Here is a 23,636-nt window from a genome sequence, read left to right as displayed (position 1 = left end):
ACTGAGCCACAGAGGTGGCTCCTGTCTCTGCTGGTCGGACCAGATTGCAGCTCCATGCCCCCTGGGGGGTCACATTCCTGCCCCTTAGCCCCCCCCCCTCGCCAACCGCGCCACGTGTCTCCTCTGGTGTTGCCTATGCTTAGGCACCTACACCCCACACACTGAGGGGTGGAGGACAGTGGGTCAGAAGTAAAGGGCACCAGCAGAGCTGGGGGGGGAGGGCTATAAGTTGGGAGTAAGGAGCACTGGCAGGACTGGTGGGTGGTTTGGCTTGGGAGTGAAGGGGCAGCTTGGTGCCACAAAGCAGCCGGGGGACAGCCACAGCAGGACCTGTATCCTGATGAGTAAAAAGGACAAGGAGAGCTCTGATTTTCCACGTTAAAGCAAAATCAAATGCCAAAATATATAGGTATTTAGAATTTATTTTACTATTATGATTAAGACACTGTTAGGCTTTCAGATTTATTGATACATTTACAGTTTTAAAGCAAACATTGTGCTCAACAGAGAGAGAGAGAATGAATTTTGGATTTTTTTTAATGGAGAAACCAGAATCCCTGCTAATGAGACAAAAGTTGTGTCTTCGATTCAGATCTGTCATTCACTTCATTTAAAGTATAATCTTTTGGTGAGCATTTTTTTAGAATTTCAGGCAATCTTATTTTGAAGACATAGGTATCCAGATGCTTACAAATGGGATTCAGTAAAGAGATAGGACGTCAGTTTTGGCCTGAATGAAAAATGGAAGCAGTAGCTATGTAAAGTATGAGATATAACGTACTGGAAAAATGTGTTGCATAGCTGAAGAATATGTATATTGGAGGAAAGAAGGAGGGCGATTCACTGTTTTGTTTATAGTCCTATAGAATGCTAGTTACTCAGCTCAGTAGATTTTGGAAATGTGGGTAAGGGTGAAAGGGTTTTGGTTTTTTTAATTTAATGTTTTATGGAAGAATAAATACTATTATTTTTAGTAATGTTGATATATTTCTAAATTGCTGGAGTTTTCCTTTCTGGGAAGTTGAAAAGGATATATTAAGAGTTTTTAAACCTATAGTACCAAAGAGGTTTTTGATGGTTATTTCTAGTTGTAGTTCAATTACTTAAGAGAAAATAGCAACAAGCACTTGTTGGAACAAGTTGTAAATATTGTGTATTATGCAAGTAGTAAGACATAGTAAGGCTTGCCTTAATGTGTGCACAACAGTAACCTATTCAACAGTTAGTTATTTTTTGTCTGTATCACCTTTTAACGTCTTCAAAGCAAAAGTGGGTATAACGTCATTTAGTTTTCCATTGAGCTAGAACTCTGAACTGTTGAAGTGAGTGAGGTCACCTAGATTTAAAGCATATGAATTTAAAAAAATCCTTTGTCAGAAGCTAACAGGGTCAGAGTAGGTAGTGCATTTTATCTGTTTAAGATAATAAAATGATATGCTTAAAATAACTCTGGATAGTGTCTGTGATTGACCTGTAAAAAGAATGTATTTATTTCTGATACTCAGCTTTTTTCTCTGCAATAAAACTAGTATTTTCTTTGAAATTCATACAAGTAATTAATAATTTAGAAATGACTCTAATTCCTATAGTTTAATAGGAAGCAGCTGCTATGGTAGCGAGGCTGGTGGAGGGAAGGGAGTGGAGGCAGACAACCATTCTCACTGCAGCTGCAGAGGGAAGGACTGCCCCCCCGCCCCCGCACCTCCGGGGCCTAGGGATGTTTGTGCGTTAATCTGGCCCTGCGCAACAACCACCAACAAATCGTACCCTGCCCAGCGCTTCCACCCACAGGGGTGGAAGCGAGGTGCCCACGTTTTCCCCTCCCCCCCCCCCAAAAAAAAAAAGTCCTATTGCACCTTGCTCCCACCCTTTTGGGCGGAAGGGCCCGGCTAGCACGCAGCTCTTCCAGGTAGGGTTCCTGCTGCCATTGCCTGCAACTCCTGGGGACCTGCTCTGCTTCTCCAGTTTCCTGCTGGTTCTGGTCAGCAGGTAGGGAAGTGGTGGGGGCAGGGCTGCCCCAGGTGGAGTGTGGGAGGGGTGTGTGGCTGTGGGGAGGAGGGGCTGTAGGGGTAGGGTATGGGTGTGTGATTATTTGTCAGGTGGTGGGGGGAGTGGGGACCCCCCCCCATGGCACAGCCTCTGTAGGCAGCAGCAGGCAGGGGCACTCAGGGTGCTCATACCTGGCATAGGCACTGCTGCCTGTGGGGTGCGTGGCTCGACCCAGCACTGCATATTGAGGTGAGGAGCGCAGCCTGGCTGAGCTGCCTCTGTCTCCAGGACTCTCTGCCACACGCATGCAACTCCCTCATTCGCGCACCATCAGAGAAAAGCTCCACGTGCTGGAGCTGGGTGCATTCGCTGATCCCTGCTGTGCAGGTCTGAGGACTGCTGGAAACAGAGGGGAGCCCCGGCCCCTGTGCATGTGCACAGTGGGGAGCTCCAGAGGTAGAGGTGGCTCGGCTGGGCTGAGCTTGCCACCACATGCAGCACTGGATGGAGTTGTGTGCTGTCAGGCTGCAGTGCCTGCACCAGGCATGAGCTCTCTTGCCTGCTGCTGCTGCTGCCTGCAGCAGCTGCGCACCATGGGGAGAGTGGGGCGGTCCCCACGCCCCCCTCACTCTCCCTCACACCACACACTACCTACCTGAGCTCTGCTGATGCCAGCCCCAGCTCCACGCCCCACACCTCACGCTGGCCTGGCAGCAGCTCCACCCCCACAGCTTCCTTACCTGCTGCCCAGAGCAAGTGGGACACGGGAAGCTGATCAGGTTCTCTAGCGGCTGCAGCACTGGCAGTAGCAGACGCACCTGGAAGCTGTGTACTCGTTGGGCTAGGCCCTTCTGCACTTGAGGATGGGAGAGAAGCACAATAAGGTAAGCTGGTGGGGGGTGTATATGTGGGTGTCTCACTCCCACCCTCGTGGATGGAACGGCTGTGCAGGGTACAATTAGTGGTTGCCATGAGGTGGATGAAAGTGCCTGGCAGGCCAGATTTTGTCTGCCCCTGCTCTATGCCATTCCCTTTTAGTGAGGCAGGATTAAGTAGACTACTTCTAACAGGTGTTTTCCTAACCTGTTCTTAAAAACTTCTGCAAGGAAAGCATTGTGTCAGGAGAAAAATGTCATGTTTCAGTCTGCAGCTCTCTAAGATGGCTATGAAGAACAGTATAAATGCTGAGGGGCTGGGCTCCAGTGAGAGAGGTAATCTGTTGACACGCTTCTTTCTATGCCTGTTCTGTGTCCCATTCTACCTCTTCCATATAGTTAACTAGAAGTTATCTGGTTTGGGTGGCTGTTCTGAAATGGCAATAAAACTTAGTATAGAAATAGTGCTCTAAGTTAGGCATAACAACTCCATATTGTTGCAGATTTGGCCTAATTTTTTAAGCAACACATGACTTCTGCAGCCTAGCAACTCTGCATTTTGCCCCAGCCAAATTCAAGTAAACTTCAGAGGCATTTAATTTAAATGCGAAACAATAATAGATTTTACATTATCCCTTTTTTATGCAGTTGCAGAATGAATTAAGCATGAATTTGAAATGTTTCATCTTCAGATCCTCCTAAACTTTCAGTTTTTGTCATTACAGAATTTTAACAATTTTGTTGAAGTCAGACAGGGGGAATAAGCTAAGCTCAAGGTTTTGACAAGTGGGAAGAGGAAACCAAAGAAATGTGATGCCAAGAAAAATGTGGGAAGTATTGGGTATTAGCCTTCAGGTATAATAGAAGTTTTTGTCTCACAGGCATAAGTGACCCCGCCATCCCTCTCTTCTGGAAATAGAGTTGCAGCTTGGATGAATAGGCAGATCTTTCTTTAAATATAGGAAAGCCATAGTGATCAGTTTTTGGAATGTTTTTCTTAACTCTGAATACTATAATGTTACAACATGTATAAAAGCTTAGTTGTGGAGAGTAGTTCTTCAGCAGAGGTGGGAGTGGCTGCTTCAGCCAATTTCACAAATATGAGTAAAGGAGGGTTTCATGTATACTCTTAAACCAGGTGGATGGTATTTGTGATGCATGTGATTAGTCTGGAGTAGTTTGGAGAGGTGGCTTTCACTGTCACCCAAGTCAGAAGCTGTCTTAATTTTTTTTGATGCAATAGCAGGAAAGACGCAAGTAGAAAGGAGGATGTGGTTCTTCGTAGTTTCTAGGGTCGGAAGGGACCTGAGCAGATCATCTAGTCCGACCCCCTGCCATGGCAGGAAAGAATATTGGGGTCAGATGACCCCAGCAAGATGTTCATCTAACCTCCTCTTAAACACCCCCAGGGTAGGAGCCTGCACCACTTCTCTTGGAAGCTGGGTCCAGACCCTAGCTGCCCTGACTGAAGTAGCGCTTCCTGATATCTAACCTAAACCTACCCTCTGCCAGCTTGTGACCATTATTCCTGGTCACTCATCAGTGATTTGGATGAGGGGGTAAAAAGCACTCTGTTCAAATTTGCTGATGACACTAAGATGTGGGGGAACGTGGGCACATTGGAAGGATGCAACAGGCTACAATCAGACCTAGACAGGTTACAAGGGTGGGCGGACGAGAATAGGATGGGTTTCAACACAGACAAGTGCAAGGTGATGCACCTCGGGAGGAACAACCTACAGGTTAGGGAACTCCCCTCTTGTCAGCACGGAGGTGGAAAGGGATCTGGGGGTCATCATTGACTCCAAGATGAAGATGTTGAACAGTGCGGGCCTGAGGACCGAGCCCTGCAGAACCCCGCTGCCCACGTCCTTCTAGGTTGAGAAGGACCCATCCACTACCACCCTCTGGGTGCGGCACTCCAGCCAGTTGGCACCCCATTTGACTGTCTGGGTGTCTACACCACAGCCCCCCAGTTTCTTAATGAGAACAGGGTGAGAGACAGTGTCAAAAGCCTTCCGGAAGTCCAGGAAGATTATATCCACTGCTACCCCTGCATCTAATGATCTGGTGATCTGATCGTAAAAGGCCACCAGGTTGGTCTGACAGGACCTGCCACTGATGAACCCATGTTGGTTGCCCCTAAGCATGCAGTCCCTTGCTGGCCCCTCCTGGATGTGTGCCAGCATAATTTTATCGAACAGCTTGCCTAGGAAGCTGCTTCTTACAGTACCACTTTTTCTCTCACTTATCAAGAGAGTTGTGAGCTTTATGATTCCTCTTTGGTGCATTTTATATCATCACTTGCTCTTGCCTCTTTAAACCTTGCTTAAACCTATTCATCTGTTAATGTCATATTATTGAGGCTTGTTTTCATCCTTGCAAGGTTAGTGCCAAATTTTTGTTTATAAATCAAAAAAGCAAATGGAGTTGATCATGAGAAGATAAAATGTAAAAACTTGCCATCTGATCAGACAATGTACCAAGCCCAAAATATACAAATACAAGCTAAGGTTTTAATGGTAGTATGGTGTGATTTTAGTTTTCTAGTAGAAGTAGGTAGAAATACAAAAATAGTTCTAGATAAGGGTGGGGAATGCATCTAAATAATATGGGAAACTTTTATTATATTCCAAATTATTTTGTTTTAACTGTAGGTTATTGGTACACCTCAGAGACCGTCAGCGCCAAATACTATCCTGGTAGGAAGTCCACATACACCCAACACACATTTTGTATCACAGAACCAGACTGCAGACTCTTCGCCTTGGTCTGCTGGGTGAGCAAAATTCTATTAAGTTACAGGGGATTAACAGAGTTGTGTGAACATTCTTTTGAAGTTCTCAGTTTTGGGTAAATGTGCTCTGTTGTTAAAATTATATTATGTGAAAAAGGGATTTGGCTTAGATTTACTCTGAGTTCTTCAGCATTACTGTTTCTGATATTAATGCCTGGATTAGATATTTAAATTAGAATGCATTTTCACTTTCATATAGCAGAAGTCAGATACCTATAGAAACAAACTGACAGGTATGCTGGTAGGCAGTGTTCCTGTGTCATGTTTGTGCTTATAAATATTGACTCCTAACATAAGGAATCAAGCTGGCTTCAGCTCAGTGGTGTTAACTTGGATTTTGCATTCTCTTGTGTGCTCTTAAAATATAAATGCATTGTTTCAGACTAAATTAGCATAATTTGTTGGGCAGTTTTAAAATAAGAATGGTGTTTCATTCAGTTTCAGCAGAAACATACTTTTGGGATTTATTTCACAAAAGATTGTTTTGAAGGCTGATTGTTTTAACGTAGTTCACTCAAGTTAGCAGTACTATGTGTGGTTTTTTTTTATAGTTGATACTAAATGTATTTGTTTTAACTGTAGATTATGGAGTTGTTGTTTCAAAGGCATTTGAGCTAACAGGTGGAGGGAAATATAAACAGTTTCATTCACTGGTCTTGATATTTACATTTTTATTATTACTTTAAAGATACTAAGATTTAGTGGAAACTTAAACTGAGAACGATCTGTTAGCTATCATTCATATTCTTCTAAATATTTAATAACACTGCAAGTTTGAACAAGTAATGTGATTTACGCAGCATATACCCTGACTTTTATGGCATTTGTAGCAAAGTTGCATGTCATGGCAGCAGAAATCCACAGTTTGGCCATATTGTAATGTTCAATATAATATCAGTGAAGAAAGTGAATTAAGTCCACTGACTTGCTCTCAGAAAAATGTTAGTTCCTGTAGTTCACCACCACTTAGAGAGGACTTTAGTCCTCAATTTTTCTTCATCTTGAAGATGTTAACACAGAATTTATTTTTTCCCCTTACTCCCTTTACATTAAAAGAATCTACTACTAACTTGGCTCTCTGGTAGGACCAGTGACCAGATTAGCTTGGTGTTTTATGGTCAATATGCTGCAAATATTATTTGTAAATTCAATTTAATCCATGATTCAAGCATGTAGTATATATGTGTTCCTAAAAAGGACAGTTGTGTTTGCTGCTGAAAATTGCAATGGTGACATTTCAGACCACAGTGTTATTGACTGATGAACTTTCTAAGGGATAAATTTTAAAAAATTATTTTGTAGGAAACGCAACAAAAAAGGAGAGAAGAATGGCAAGGGTTTACGACATTTCTCAATGAAGGTTTGTGAGAAGGTACAGAGAAAAGGAACCACCTCATATAATGAGGTGGCAGACGAGTTGGTCGCAGAGTTCAGTACCACTGATAATCATATTTCACCAAATGAATCAGTAAGTATACTGTGGTTGGGTTACATGCCATTTGAATGGGAAAAGGATGGCTTTCTTTAGAGAATTTAGAATTTTTTTTCTCCCCTTTATATTAAATGAAACAGTTGATACTGCCTGAGTTGGCCATACACTGTAATGGATTTTCAAATGTTTCTGTCACAGGTATGTTTTTGATTAATGCACTATGTCTACAGCAGGCTTATGACCAGAAGAATATTAGACGACGTGTCTATGATGCCTTAAATGTCCTTATGGCCATGAATATTATCTCAAAGGAGAAGAAGGAAATCAAATGGATTGGTCTACCTACTAACTCAGCTCAGGAATGTCAGAATTTAGAGGTATACATATAGAGAAGTCAATAATTAGAGATTTTTCTGTTTCAGTAAATGCTAGAGACTTAACTATGCTCTTATCCTGCCAGCAAACGTTCTTCCAAGCTAGCAATGTAGAATTAGATGCTTGGATTCTTAATAACTTAAGTATATAAAAATATAATAAAAGAATAGATAACCTACGTTACTATACCATATCTAATTAAACATCTTATTTTTTTGCATACCACCTGCACCTTTTTCTCCAAAAATAAGCCCCCCAAAATTGGAGGGCACGTCTTGAGCAGTGAAGCTGATTTTCCTGTCTGAAGTAGAAGCACACAGCACAATTTGAGATGCAACTGGCAAGGGACATAAAAGGCAATAACTAAGTATGTCAAGAATAAGAGGAACACCAAAGAAACTGTAGGTCCCTTTTAGAATACAGAAAGCAGTCTAGTCACAGATCATGCAGAGAAGGCTGAAAATACTTGATGCCTTCTTTACTTCAGTCTTCATAAATTATTACATGACAGTAACAGTTGGCAGTAAAGACAGGGAAGGAGTCAGACAGCCAGGAATAGTAGCGTAACACTGGATCCAGCCTGCAGAATTAGAGAGCTTTGCCTGTGCCCATGCCTACACAAGGGCCAGGCAGCAAGCAGTTAAACATCTTGCACCTGTGCCACTATTGCTTTTTCTGGCCTCTCAGCTCTGGTCTAACATGGGCTGGGTGGTTTTAGTGGTGTATCAGTGTCTTTGGGGGGGAGGGGTGCTCTCCCACACCAGGGCCAGGCAGTTTAGAGCTACACCCACACCTCTACTGCCCAGCTGTGGCATAGAGACAGCTTCTAGCTCTTGGGGAGCTGTGCTGGACTGGGCAGCTAGAATTGTGTCCATGTTGCTCTCTCTGCTCCCTTCCCCAACTATGAGACAGGCACAGCTTTCAGCTGGTGTAAAGCTGCACTGGGACCAAGTAACTTCTATCTGTGCCTATACCAGAGCTGCAGGGGAGCAGAGAGAAGCAGCAGCAGTGCAGACACAGTTTGCAGATACCAGGTGTTGGTGTACCTGCTCCACTGTGGGGAGGTGGAGGACTGGGAGAAGCTGCAGTGGTGCAAGCACAGCTCCCAGCTGCCTCTCACCAGCATGTGTGTGGGGAAAGTGATGCCAAAACCACCCAGCCCATCTTGTACTTGAAGTCAGGTTGTTATGGCCTGCAGCTTATAAAAAGGTTGCTGGCTTCTGCAATAGATGATACACTGAAAATGAGCTAATACTGTAGTATGTCCATGTTGCACAAAAGGCCAGCAGTAGACTGGGTTGTATTAATAGGACTGTCACTTACAAATCAAGAAAGTGATTCTTCTGCTGTGTTTAGCACTGCTGAGGCCTCACCTCGCCTGGTGTCCAGTTTTGGGTCCTATGATTCAAGGAGGGTTTGGACAGATTGGGAAAAGTCAAGAGTAGAGCAGCAAAAATTATTAGAGACCTGGGATATATGACTTAAGAGGAAAGTCTGAAAGAACTAGGGCTTTTAGTCTGGAGAAATCATGACTAAGAGAGGATTTAATAACAGTCTTCAAATACCTCAGGGGCCATTAGAGAAGATGGAGATGGGCTCTTTCCTGTGGCCGTAGGAAACAGGACTAGGACCAATGGACTGAATTGTAGCAGAGGGAATTTAGGTTGGAGATTAGGAGGTATTCTATGAGGTTGGTCAAGCATTGAAACAGGCTACTTAAAGAAGTGGAATCTCCATCCCCAAATATATTAGAGCAGGCAGTACAGACACTTGGTTTACTCAAGAGATGATCCTGCCTTGAGTAAGGGCTTGAACTAGAAGACCTTGTGAAGTCTTTTCCAGCCCTACTTTCCTATGATTCCTCCTCCAAAGTCAACTACCCAACAACAGCAGTAGTGTTTTTCTATTCAGGGAGCTTGGGAGTCAGTTGTTTTAATGACTCTTTTTTCTTCAGTCCACAGGTGTTAGTGATTGTCTCCTTCTTCATAGCCTTGAAGTTCCATTAATCAAGCTAATCTTTCTTCTGGCAGTTTTGCTGTCTGCTAAGTATTTCTAGTCTCTTCTATTTCACAGCCTTGCAGACTTAGGTCTTTTCAAAATCAGATCCAGTAAAGACCAGTTGAGAACAACAACTACGGTTATAGTTTTAGGCTGAGTAGGAAGGGGAGGGTGAGTAAAGACTAGGCTTTGTACCTGCTCTATGCAGCAGTAACTCTGGACATACTTTTTTATCTTCGTTCTGCTGTCCCAAAAACAAGTTGCTTCTTAGTTGGGTGAAAATATGGTAATTGAAGCTTTTTAAAGATTATTTGGATTACATCTGATAAAATTCTACGTGAAATTGTTATGCGTAAAATAGCCCTGAAGTCGATTTAATTGAAATGCAAATATTTTATAATCCCAACATGACACTAGACCGGGGTGGGCAATTTTTTTAGGTGAAGGGCGTCTTACTGAGTTTTGGCAAGCCATCAAGGGCCATATGACAGGCAGCCCAGGGCAGATTAATTTTCTAAATTTTTTAGGGGCCCTGCGGGCCGGATAGAATGGCTTGACGGGCCACATATTGCCCACCCCTGCTCTAGACTATACTAAAAAGTAATTAAAAAAAACCAAAAAAACCCCCAAACATCTCATACTAATGTTATTCAGACATGCAACACATGTCTACATTTTATAGTGAATATAATTAATACATGCTTTAACATGTGACTGTAACACTTAAGCTTCTGGGTTTTTGTTTTGTTTGTACTGGAAGCCTTGCAGCTTTTTTATTCCCTATCTATAGATCATTTAAATTTGTGGCATCAACATTACCCAAAAGTCAAACATCTATATTTACCTCTTGTGTTGAATGAGGGAAATATAGTTGTATTAAGCTGGAAGGAACCCCTAGGCTCTGTCTGCTACTTCAAGTGCTTGTAACAGAATTATTAGGTTTGTAGAGTATATAGCTTCTGCTGGCTTCATCAAAATAACATAAACCTTATTGTTTGTTCTAATAGTTATTATAGGCCCCTTCTTGCAGAGTTTATAACCTATACAGGAACAAAAATTTTCAGTTCTGTGTTGTAAGTGGTCTATGGAGTGTTTATTCTGTTACAAGTTCATGTTGATATGACTATGATAATTGGTACTGCAGTGTCATGCCATTCCAGCCATCATTGGCAAATATGGCTGTTTTCTTTCTTTCAGGGTAAAGATCTCAGTTCCCTGTCTTAATGGGAGGGGGAAAAGATCAAAGAATATAGAAGGAACTAGTTCATGAATCGCAAGAGCAGTAGCAAGACATTTTAATGAGCTTTTCAAATCAGGAGGGACTACCATATGACTAGAAAATATCAGTTGCAGCCTCTATTATTAAGGGGGGGGAAGAGTGAAATGTATCATCTGCCTAGTAAATCTCCCTAGCCTCAAAATAGGCCAGTTACTATATATGTAGACAAAGGAGTTTTGAAAATCTTTACCCTAAAACTCATTTAAAGATGGAATCCTGTGGATATTTAGACTATTTAGCCACTTCTGAAATGTTTACCCAGAACAGAAATGTTCAGTGGGAGATTAGTGGTGATTACACTAATGGGTTCAAGGCATAAAATTTAGCAAGTGAGTGAAGCCTTTGCCTTGAAATAATCTTGAAAATAAATGTGGGTTAAATGTACAAGTAGTATGAAAATATCTGAATTGAACTATGAAAATGATTATATATGGTCTGATTTGACATTGATTTTTAGATAGTTTATTCCCTAAATTTTAAGTTTTGAGCCTTAAACTGTCTGCATATGATTTCATGCAATGTCAAATTTTAATTTTTTTCAATAATTTGAAAAATAATTTTAAGATTATGAACTAAAAACTGGAAGAATAAAAAGATGGTTTGCAATCCATTGGATTTTATTAAATCGGAGACCGTGTTAATATGGAATATTGGTTTAAAACCATTTTTTTTCCTTAAGGTGGAGAAACAGAGAAGACTTGAAAGAATAAAGCTAAAACAGTCTCAGCTACAAGAACTTATTCTACAGGTATAGTCAAGGTACTCTTGTCTGTTGGGCAAGGTAACATATTTGCATAACTATTTTCTATTGGCACTTATTAGAAACAAACAAACTGAAACCTTGCAGGGAATTCCAGGTGAACTGTAAAAAGAATGGTGCCAGTGCCTGTGCATTTAGTGGTATAGACAAGTTCTGTGTTGCTCTGGGAATAGCTGGCAAACTTCCAGAATGCTGTGTTAAATTCAGTAGGATCTTTGAGTATGTTTTAAAGCAGCTTTTTGCTGACAGTGCTTTAATTCCTGTTGTATTTCTGAATTGTAACATGCAGTTCTGACCATGCATTTTGAACGTTTCTTTATTTTGCGCTGCTTTTATTTTGTGGTTGCCATGAGTTGTAATAGTCACCACAAATAAAACGTACTAGTGTTCAAAATCTTTTATTTTTCATAGTCCTGTGACTAGAGAAAACGGAACTTCCCACAGAACTTGGCATCAGATTTAAGATTCAGTTAAACTCAAGTTTCTAGGTCTCAAGCTTGTGAAAAATAATTGTCTACCTATGAACTAATTCCTTGCTGAAATGCTACCTCTAAGAGATAGCAGTGTTATCTAGTTAATCTTAATTACTACGTTGCAACCGGTGGGAGGTTTCTGCTAAAACTAAGATTTTTATTTATTGCTGTGCAATGCAGCAGCAAAACATGGTTAGCAGCGGGGAGGAGGAGACAGAGTGGATTAAATTGCCATGCTGGTCATTGAGTGTTCAGGCTTGCTTTTCTCAGATGTTTCAGCCTCCCTAGGTTGTGTAAAGCCCCAATTATGGCCATAAAACTTCAAGTTTTCTCTAATTTTCCCTAATGAGTTCTACAATATTAGGCCTTTTCATTACAGAATTCTGTGGTACCTTTTAAAATCTAGGTATATGCTGATCATATCTTGCTGTTGCCTCTATTTACAGCTTCGGCTCCTGTTATTGTCAGTGCATCTCCTCTGTAGAATAGATCAAAACATAGTCAGTTTCCTTCCAGACGTTTATTTTATATTGCTAGCATTTTCCACAGAAAGCAGATGGCTCTCTAAAGAAATTTTTCTTTAGTCCAAAATCCAGTTTTCTGATGGAAAATGTTTAATGTGGGGTTATGGTAACCTTGTCTCATACAATTTTACAAACATCAAAGAATGGAAGAAATTGTGAGTGATTGGTATCTACTTTATTTTTCTTTAAAAATGTTTCCTATTTAAAATAAATGGACTAATTCCAAATATCCATTTTAATAATCTACAATGTTGGAAACAGGCTGTTGCTGCAAAGTAGACAGAATTTCAGTTTGCTTTTTTAAGATACTTGGAAACTTATTTTTTCTTTAACTTTCGGAGATGTGCAGATTATAAAAGAGATGGGGGGAATATGACTCTGGGTAATTCTCTAAGCTACTGTTACTTTTTATAGCAAATAGCCTTCAAGAACCTAGTTCAACGAAATCGACAAGCAGAGCAGCAAGCAAGTCGACCACCACCTTCCAATTCTGTCATCCATCTGCCATTTATCATTGTGAACACCAGCAAAAAGACTGTGATTGACTGCAGTATTTCTAATGACAAGTAAGTCTGCTAAAATTTTTAACTGTCCTTACAATGCAGCCAGGAGAAATAAAGTCCACAACTTACTTTGCTAGAGAAGAAATAAAAATAAAGCTACTTATTTACTTCTGTTGATAGGGAGCATTTGTGTTTGTTTTTTCACCCAGAACCATTTAGTTTGTATGTAGTATAAAATGAATTTTCTAAAATTCTCATATAGGTAAAAATTACTTTAGGGACTATTTAAAGCTTATTAACCATTTGGGTGCTGTGGAGATTAGCATTCCTTTTATGCTGAAAGCTAGTGATGGTAACTGTAAAAACGTTGTTGTCTTTACTAAGTAGTTGGTTTCTTTGTTCCAAGGAAAATGACACACAGGCATCAGGCTTATGGCTAGATTTGTATTTTCTTTGCCCTTAATTTGGAATCCACACCTGTGTCTTACTGAGGAAACAATGTAGTGGTTGTCTATATTTTGGCTTTAGGTTATCAAGAGTTGCTAATGAAAGGAGAAAGGGGAGATTAAAGAAAAGAAAATGACCCAGGTGTACTAGATGTTTAGAGAAGGGCGAAGACTTGAATAACTTTTAAAACATTTTCAAGTAAATTGGGCTTGGAAATGTTTCAAAAAGGAATAGGCTCCTTGGCTCCCCACTGCTGGGATTCCTATCCAGCTCCAATCCCTTTTACTAGAAAGGAAAGGTATAGGGGACTGTAGCTGAAGAACCTAGCAGTGGCAGCAGGCTCCTAGTATAGGAGTGGCCAAGATATGGTCTGGTACCTGACTGCTGCATAGTCTGGTGCTCCATCACCCAGCCTGTAGACCAGTGACAATGTGGAGGGGATGCACGGGGGTGCATGTGCACCCCCTATCAGGCTGCGCTCCCTGTTTAGCAGAGGGGCAGGCAGGAGCACCAGCGCCCCCCCCCAGCAAGCACTGGCCAGAGAGTGGGCCTGCCAGTAAAAGCGTGGTCGCTCTTTGAGTGAGATTGCCTGCCAGGGATTCTCTCCCCCCAGCCCCCGGTCAATGAGATTGTGCCCCAGTTGCCACTTCCCCCTCCCTCCCCACCAGTTGCTGACTGGTGTCAGGGGGGCATATGCACCCCCCCCCCCCCCGACTCAAAAGGCACCAGTTACCTATGCTGCACACTGTCCATTCCGCTCCCTCCCTCTGCTGTGGAATTGGGGAAGAAAAGAAGCACATCACTGGGGTTCTGGAGAATCTGTGGATCCCTCCTATCTCTGTGCACAGGAACTGAAATGCTTCAAAAGAATACCTCATTTCAAGAGGTACCATTTTGGAAAGCTTCAGATGGTTTTGAAGTATTTCGAAGGGTATGTCATAGAATCGTAGAAAATTAGGGTTGGAAGGGACCTCGTGAGGTCATTTAGTCCAATCCCTGCTCAAAGCAGGGAGCATCCCCAACTAGATCATCCCAGCCAAAACTTTGTCTAGCCAGGTCTTGAAAACCTCCAAGGATGGAGATTCTACCACTTCTCTGGGTAACCTGTTCCAGTGCTTCACTACCCTCCTAGTGAGAAAATTCTTCCTTGTATCTAACCTAAACTTGCCTTGCTGCAACTTGAGACAGTTGCTCCTTGTTCTGTCATCTGCCACCTCTGAGAACAGTCTAGCTCCATCCTCTTTTGAACCCTCCTTCAGGTAGTTGAAGGCTGTTGTTAAATCCCCTCTCGGTCTTCTCTTCTCCATACTAAACGAGCCCAGTTCCCTTTGCCTGTCCTCAGAAGTCCTGTCCCTCAGCCCCCAAACCATTTTTGTCACCCTCTGCTGAACTCTCCAATTTGTCCACATCCTTTCTGTAGTGTGAGGCCCAAAACTGAACACAGTACTCCAGATGTAGCCTCAACAATGCTGAATAGAAGGGAATAATCATTTCCCTGGACTTACTGGCAACACACCTACGAATACAGCCTAGTATGCCCTCAGTCGTCTTGGCAGTAAGGACACATTGTTGGCTCATATTCAGCTTATTGTCCACTGTAACCCCAGGTCCTTTTCTGCAGAGCTGCTGCCCAGCCAGTCAGCCCCCAGCCTGTACTGGTGCATGGGATTGTTCCATCCAAAGTGCAGGACTTTGTTGAACCTCATGAGTTTTTTTTCACCTAATCCTCCGATTTGTCTAGGTCACTCTGAATCCTAGCCCTACTGTCTGGCGTATCTACTACTCCCACAGCTTGGTGTCATCTGCAAACCTGCTGAGGGCGCACTCTGTGCCATCTTTCAGGTCATTGATGAAGACGGTGAACAAAACCGGCCCTAGGACCAGCCCCTGGAACACTCCACTTGATACTGGCTGCCAACTAGACATTGAACAATTGATGATTACCCTCTAAGCCTGATGCTCCAGCCAGTTCTCTATCCACCTTACAGTCCATTCATCCAACCTGTACTTCCTTAGCTTGCCTGCAAGAATGTTGTAGGAGACCATATCAAAAGCCTTGCTATAATCAAGGTATACTACACCCACTGGTCTCCTCGCTTCCACAGAGCCAGTCATCTCAATAGAAGGCAGTCAAGTTGGTGAATCCATACTGACTGTTCCTAATCAACTTCTCCTCCAAGTGTTTCAAGGTGGATTCCTTGAGGATCCGCTCCATAAATTTTCCAGGGACTGAGGTGAGGCTGACTGGTCTGTAGTTCCCTGTATCCTTCTTTTTCCTCTTCTTAAATATGTGTACTACGTTTGCCCTTTTCCAACTATCTGAGATCTCTCCTGATAGTCATGAGTTTTCAAATATGATGGTCAGTGGCTCTGCAATCAAGCTCACAAAAATGGTGACCTCCGCTATGATTGGGCTATGATATTTACAAGCTGGCCTATGATTTAAACCAGGCCCTAACTATGAGCCACTACACTGTATACATTTTGACTTCCTCTTCACTCCCACAGTGAAGCTGTGCCTTTTGTTCCTGTTTCCAATGATTCCTGTTTCTTCATCAATCTTAAATGTCTGGCGAACCATCACCAAATGGGGCCCTAAACAGACAGAATCCCTCTGTCACTCCTGTCTCAGCCTGTCGCATGTGATTGGCGTAGTCCTACCTTCCATGAGGTGGAGCCAGACCAGGCTACCCTGCACCTCACCTGCATATAAATGTTTGGAAGATTCTAGGACTCGTGACAAGAACACCTGGTTCCAGTGATAGGGTAGGGGGAGCGGAGCTGATAAGTAAATGGATCCTTTGTGGGGTTGGGGTTTTGATATCTGGAGTACACACGCATACTGAGCTATGCAGTTACCATGGTTTGAAATGTTGCCTCTGCTGGAGCCCAGCCCAGTGAACTTTATGGTAAATCATGAGCCTTTTGGCTTTGGATTAATATCATGCATAGTTTTTTACTATACAGAACAGGGGCGGGCAATTATTTCAGGCAGAGGGCTGCTTACCCAGTTTTGGCAGGCTGTCGAGGGCTGCGTGGGTAGCCCCGCCCTTTGACAAGTAACCCGCCCTCTGGTCACCATTTTGGGACCAGTGTCCCAATATCTTGGGACCAGTGTCCCAGAGCCAGCACTGGTAGGGCACAGGCTGGCAGGGGTCTGTGGAGCCAGAGTGGGCTGCACCAGCAGGGAGAGGGGGGAGCTGGTCTGGCTGTGTAGAGTCCTTACCAGCTGAGACACCATGCTCCTGCCACCCTGCTCTGGGCCCTGTCAGCACTGGCCCCTGGACACCGGTGCGGGCCCTGTGTTCCTGCTGGATCCCATGCCCCCTTGCACCAAATGACCCCCAGCCCTCCGGTACAGACAGGGGTCAGTGGGGTTTGCCAGCAGGGACGAAGCTGGTGCTGAGCACAGGGAAAAACAGCCCCTCCCTTGCCTCAGGGCCAGCGCTCCAGGCTGCAGGCACTTGCAACCCACGCGGGGCTGTCAGGAGCAGGCACAGGCAGCCCCACACGGGCTCCAAGTGGCTACAGTGCAGGGCGCTGGCCATGGGGTAAGCGAGGAGCCACTTTTCCCCACGCTCAGCACCTGCTTGTAACCCAGCCCTGCTGCCAGCCTGGCCTCCAAGCCAGCACCCGGGTCTTTTGTCGGTGGCAGCAGCTGTGGCCCCCCCCCACCCCCACCATGTGCCGTGCCTGGCAGTGTTGGCTGCTGCTGCCTGCCCAGAGCTCGCGCTAGGCAGCCCACAGGAAGCAGTGGCAAATGCTTTGTTAAGCGGCGAGGCTGCAGCTTCTGTTGCCATGCACAGCCCCAACTGGTGAGCCTGGAGCTGGCGCGGGGCCCAGGCTTGCAGCGGGACTAGGTTACAAGGTGGTGCTGGGGGGGGGGGCGGCCTCTTGCCCACCTGGAGCCCTGTGCTGCAGCTGCTCGTAGCCCACCTGGGGCTGCCTCTGCCTGCTCCAGACAGCCCCTCATGGACTGCGAGCAGCTGCAGCACGGGGTGCTGGCTATGGTGTGGGGGAGGGGCCATTTTCCTTTCCACCAGGAAGGAGCGGGGAAAAACAGCCCCTCCCTTGTCCTTGTCCTGTGGTCGGTGCTCCCTGCTGCAATGCTCACAGCCCATGGGGCTGTCCAGAGCAAGCACGGGTACAAGCAGCCCCATGCGGCCTGCAAGCAGCTGCAGCGTAGGGTGCTGGCCACAGGGCAGGGGAGGGGCCACTCCCCGCCCCGTGTTCAGCTTTTGTCCCTGGCCCCTTCCCTGCCTGGGGTCCCCCCTCCACCCCTTATCTGCTGTTCCGGTTGGGACAGCCATGTGGCCCTGGGCCAGAAGGCCCAGGTGGGGCTCCTGGCTGGGGGGTGGGGCTGGGCAGGCCCTGCTGTTGTGGGAGCCTGCCGGGCTTCCCCTGAGTCCTACTGCCCTTGGTTCCTGTCATTTTTGAGAGGAACCAAGGGCAGATGAATATTAATTTTTTAAAGTTTTTAGGGGCCCTGCGGGCTGGATAGAATGGCCTCGCAGGCTGGGTCTGGCCCATGGACCTTATTTTGCCCACCCCTGATATAGAAGTTAGTGTATAAAAGTGCTGCTTATGGAATACCTGTGCTAAAACTTGCAGCAGTTTCAGAAAAGGTAAAATGCAGCTAAGATGAACTAAGTCTATGGGTACCCACAATAATTTGCATATATTCAAGTTACTACAGGGAAGTTTATCTCAAAGTCATTGCTTTCAAATTTGCCCCTCACTTCTATGTGCTCAAGGAGAGCAAGGTCTGAAAGTAAGGAGTGGGGAGGAGGGACTGTTGTGGGAGCAGAGGGCCCATGGCCCTCCCCAGATTTATTTTCCCTGTTCTAGCAGTGAGAGGGGGACAAGTTCAAGGCAAAACATCTGTAATTTTTCCAGATGTTGAATCTAATTGTAGGGTACTTGTTTTATTCAGTGTCATCTTACATTCAAGTAAATACAGAGTTATCTATTCATAGAGTTAACTAGGGTATGGCATTTGAGACTTAAGAGTTTTCACTAGAACAAAGGAGTAGAATTGCTACTAAAACAAACCAGCATTAAGAAAGCATATATTGCTGTGGTCATGTGTTTTTAATTTCTTTAAGCACTACACTACTCTACTTGAAAATGCTTGATATACTTGCTATATTTCTGTTTTTCAGAAATTCAGAAGTTAATTGAGATTTCTCCCCTTTAGGTTTGAATACCTATTTAATTTTGACAATACTTTTGAAATTCATGATGATATAGAGGTATTAAAACGAATGGGAATGGCTTGTGGGCTAGAATCTGGAAGCTGTTCAGCAGAGGACTTAAAAATTGCAAAGAGTTTGGTTCCTAAAGCTCTGGAACCATATGTGACAGGTTAGTTACCCTTTATAACATGCTTCTGCTATTTTATCTTTTTATGTAGGACTTGAGAGTGAACTTGTTCAACTAAAACTTGACTCTGCAAAAAGTTCTATTAGTTCATTTTTTCAAGTGCATTACCTAAACCGATAACATTTTAGTAGGGGAGCATGAAATTTGTTTCACTTGCAAAAATGTATCTCCGCTAAATGTATATTAGTACTTTTTCTTGTTATATAAGGAAGTTAAGTCTTAAGTTATAGCTTTTCCTTCTTTCGTCTTTTGGAATTTGATACTCTATCTTGCATATAGGAATTGAATCTCTGAGTCCAAATACTGTTTTTAAGAGTTAAAAGATGCTTCTGGGCTGTGATCAGATGGAATGGTGGTTCTTGATTATGCTAGCTTGCTTTCATGTTAAGTTGTTGAAGTGTGTACTCTTTCTATTTTGCAGAAATGGCTCAGGGATCCATCAGCAGTGTATATGTCACATCTTCGTCAGGCTCTGCTTCAAATGGCACAAGATTTTCTGCTAGGTGAGACTAATTTCATAAATTAGCTTTAGATCCATTTAAACTACAGCAATTTAACCAGTACCATGATGTATGCAATCTCTAGTTCTACCTTGGCAATGGCAGATTTGATGTGTAACTTTTTTTTTCTTCAAAAGTAATTCATGGGGACTATTCTATTATAATTAGTAGGGCTGTCAAACTATTAAAAAATTAATTGCATGACTTTAAATAGTGATTAATTGCAACTTTTTTAATTGCACAGCTAAAAACTCCAAAATTCTGCAGGTACTCTGTATGGTTGCAGGGTGGGTGTGGGACGAAATTTGTGAAGGTGTGGTGGGCTGTGGCTATATATGTAGGATCTGGAGCTGGGGGGGAGGGTCTGGAGCCTGGGGGTGTGGACCCCCACATGACCTGGCAGGATGCCCAATGTAAGTGGGGTCTCTGCAGAATTGCTGTGGGGCTGCAGTGTGCCCCTGCCGGAGTGCACCCCCAGCAGTGGTGGCCTCAACCTGCCCTTACTGGGGGCAGCTGCTCTGGCCCCAGCCTGGACCTGAACTTCCCCGCTTCCTTGCTGAGCAGGAGTACAGACAGCAAAGGGAGAGTAGTGGTGGCAGCTTCTCCCAGGTACTGGGCTTGGGTTCCATCAGCGCTGGGCTGGGGCCAGGTGTGTGGGGTGGCATGGGGTGGGGGCTGTGGGAAGTGGCTCCACAGGAATCCTGCCCCTACCTGCCAGCAGCAACTGCCTCCGTGGGGTTGCTGTCGGCACCGCTCCCCAGGGGCCCAGAGGCAGCTTGTGCCAGAGCTCCCAGCACAGCTGGGAGCTACCTTGTGCTTACGCCCAGGCTGCCGTGTGGCTTGTCTGCACTGCCACCACTACCCTGCTGGGCAGCCCAGAGGCAGTGTTGACAGCGGCAGAGAGAAGCTGCAGGGCAGCCTGGGCGCAGACTCCAAAACCATGTCTGTGATTAATACATAAAAAATTAATGTGTTTTAATTGGTTCTTGCATTAATCACATCCATTAATGCTAATTAATTAAAAGATAATTAGTGATGTTTCTTACTATTTATTGCCCATTTGTCACTTTTAGGAGTAATTGGACTATCATGTGATGTCATATAGGCAATTTCCCCTTCTAATATTGTAAAGAAATTAATCATGGTTGAAATACAGTTTGTTGTATAGAAATTTGTTATGCAGTTGGTTGTGGTCACTGGAAAAATCCGTCACAAAACGGTGTCAAAATTTGTTCAAATGTTTCAGGAAGCCAAGAAATATAGAGTCGGATTACTTTGGAGTAGGCTTTAGTTTAGAATTTAAATTAGCAATAAAGTGAAAGTCCTTAATCTAAAGATAACATTTGGGCAAGAATCTTACTTCTCTATGGTTCTGTAGCTTATGGCAGTGGGAGTTTAAATTTCTTTGGTCCTTAATAGTAGCAGATTGGACTATTAATTATATCCCTTGTATGGCACGGTAGCCCTGTACTGTTTCTCATGGCAATCCCTGATTTTACTAATTTCTCTTTCTGTCTTCCTTACTGTATTAGGTTTAACTCATAAACTGGTATTAGCTTAGTTTTTGCTTTCAGACACCTATGTAAGCTCTGTAATTACTCTTACAACAGTGTAATACAGCTAGCAGCGTTAAAGTCAAGTAGAACAAATTTAATTTAGCCAGCTCATGAGTTAACTACAAGAATCCTTTTTGCCAGTTTCTCTAGAAGCATACCCTCTACCTCTTTCAGTTACTGTGATTGACAAACTGACTGGTCAAATAATATCAAAATAATTGATTGGTCAGTTGACAGCCCATTATTTGACTTCAGTCAAAATTTGTCAAATGTTTCAGGAAGCCAAGAATGCCTCTGTGTATGTGGCAGCCTACTTTTTTAGAGCATAATTGTTTCATCTGTTAGCAAGAGTAGGAGGAATGTATGTCTTGTCCCTGAAGTCCTGCAGGAGTCAGGACTCATAAACTATCCTACATGTTGTCCATTTAGGAGCAGGTACCGCCCCCATCCTTCTGCTCTTTCCTGAGCTATTCCAGCCTTATTTTCTTTCTGCCCCATTAAGCGTACGGGGCTGCAAGAGCTTAAGTGAGTCTCTCCACTTTTAATTAATGCTTAAAGTATTTGACTGGTCAGTCGACCAAGTATTTTTTTTGGCTAGTTGAATAACCAACTCTATCAGTAACACATAACCATGCAGTCATTGGAACAAGGAGAGGGGAGAGCAAGTTCCAGAGTCTCTTGTGGCTTTTCCAAGCCTCAGCCATTCCTTTTTCTTCTAGGACTACTCTGAGATGTTGTAGCTGGACACATGGCTAGCTTGGCACTACCAGGCTCAGATCAGTCCTTGAACTAACTCCCAGGTCATGATTACTTGGACCCGGCTTACAGCACATGACAATAATGCCCTGGGTTCTTCAGCCCTCCCAAGGCTCCGTAGCAAATATAACCAGTCCACTATAAGCTTCAAGTCCTGGGTTAATCCTCACCACAGAGCACAACATAAAGTACAAACAGCCCATAATGAACATCCAGCAAGCTGAGTTAGTTCTCACCCTTTACTCACCTTTTTCTCAGCCAGGGATGTCAAAGATGCAGCCCAAGAGCTGAATCCAGGCTGCACTGCTGCATGCAGCATGGTCCTGAACTGGCTACAGCACATCCCAGACCAGCCGGGATGGGTGCTGTATGTGGTGGATCTGATGGGAGTGGGGATGGGGGTGCAATCTAGCCCACAGACCGCCCTCTTATCACTCATCTGTCCTGCAGGGTCAGATGTGTTTGACAGCCCTGTTTTAAGCTATTTGCTTTGTAGGGTAAAAGTCCTGCAATGGTAAGATTATCTTTAAACAGGGCGAAGTATAATGTGCAATTCTTTTTCTCTGAAGTTATCATTCTGGTATCTTTCTCTCACCCATCCACCCACCTTCTCTCAGTTTGGAAGGGGAATCTTTTGCAGATGCAGGATATAGCATCGTATTTTTTAAGCATTACATTTCCAAAGTTATGTTTCAGGTAGAGGGTGTTTCTTTGTGGTGTGGGGGTTTTTGGTTTTTTTGGGGTTTTTTTGTGTTCAAGTCCAGATTTAACTGGCAAAGGAAGCAATTAAGCTCAGGGTGGTAAAATGCTACCCCTGCAGGGCATGTTGTGTGAAAGAGCATGGGGTGCTCTCTCCATTTTGAGTAGGGAACTGAAGTTCAGGATTACAAATGCTGCCAAAATATCTTTATAGAATCAGAATTATAAGATAAGTACATTTCCCCCCACCTTACCTTCAACTTTTAACCAAGTTTTGTGTAGTAATAGTTGGAATTAGAGTGTAAAGAAACCTTTGAACATCAAGGGCATTGAAATTTTAAGTATTTTCTGGCCAGAGGCCAATATAAAGATGAAGGTCACAGAACATCACCCTAGGAGAAGCCTGACAACCTAACTGCTTCTGGCTGAAGGAAAGATTTGCCCTGCACTTTTGATATGGATGTTGTTCCTGCAGTCTGCTTTGTCACCCCTTAACTTTCTCTCTCCTTGACTTGTTAGATGTCAGCTGAATTTGCAGAATCCCTTCAACCCCAGCTAATGAAAAAAAGCAGTTTCTATATCCTAATGTGTGCTGGGAGAATGTGGGTCACTCTCTGTATTAATCTTCCCCGCTGCTTTTAATAATCTTTTGTGTCTGTTACTCACAATTTCCCAGAAGTATTCTTCAGCTTCTAATATGGGTTTCTAGTCATGCTGACAGATACAATATTAATCTGAAACCCACTGGGCTTTAGGGCCTGACTTTAAGTATTTCTGACTTGCCAACCTTTTGTAACCTACCATAACGAGCATAACTCTCTACCCCAAAATGTTCCCAGGAATACAGTAACCATTTAACGTCCATCTCTCCGGGTGTGGGGAGAAGCACCATTAGGGAGGCATTTAATTCTTACATGGGACTCTCATGTTCACATACTTATCAGTTTCTAAGTTAATTTATTTCACGAATAAACTTAATTTTTGGTATTAGTATAGTTTAAAAGGCATAAATCAGCAACTACATGGCTCATTTTAGTAGATGAAAATGTTTTTAGGTATAGACTCTATGCCAGACTTATTTGACAGATTTATATCCTCATCTCTTTATTTGCAAGCTTTAAGAGATTGTGTTTTCTTCTTTTTCTTTTTTTTTAATACCCTGTTGGCCCTAAAATAGTAGCTCTGTATTGCTTTTTTTTTTTTTAACTTTGCCTCTACAGGTGTATCCCTTTTTTGAGGCACCTGTTATAAATATTCCAAATTCTGACATTTCAGCATCCTCCATTTTTCC

At 43.5% G+C, this 23,636-nt stretch overlaps 1 protein-coding gene across 6 annotated transcripts in view; it reads left to right on the top strand.

The window, feature by feature from the left end:
* TFDP1 (transcription factor Dp-1) overlaps positions 1-23,636 on the top strand; it is an 88,843-nt gene that overhangs the window by 59,504 nt on the left and 5,703 nt on the right. For 4 of the 6 annotated variants that reach the window (XM_090021701.1, XM_090021692.1, XM_090021718.1 and 1 more), the window contains exons 5-11: positions 5,522-5,643; positions 6,964-7,129; positions 7,324-7,470; positions 11,425-11,493; positions 12,917-13,068; positions 18,650-18,816; positions 19,256-19,337. In XM_090021701.1, coding sequence (XP_089877827.1) covers positions 5,522-5,643; positions 6,964-7,129; positions 7,324-7,470; positions 11,425-11,493; positions 12,917-13,068; positions 18,650-18,816; positions 19,256-19,337 — 905 coding nt within the window. The remainder of the gene's footprint in view (positions 1-5,521; positions 5,644-6,963; positions 7,130-7,323; positions 7,471-11,424; positions 11,494-12,916; positions 13,069-18,649; positions 18,817-19,255; positions 19,338-23,636) is intronic. The other 2 variants (XM_090021726.1, XM_090021735.1) reach the window with 2 other exon arrangements.

The sequence above is a fragment of the Crocodylus siamensis genome, chromosome 1 (genome assembly GCF_052110815.1).
Source record: "Crocodylus siamensis isolate JL-2025a chromosome 1, ASM5211081v1, whole genome shotgun sequence".
Classification (NCBI taxonomy): Eukaryota; Metazoa; Chordata; order Crocodylia; family Crocodylidae; genus Crocodylus; species Crocodylus siamensis.
Note: the sequence above shows the minus strand (reverse complement) of the source record. Positions and strands in the feature narration are given on the sequence as shown.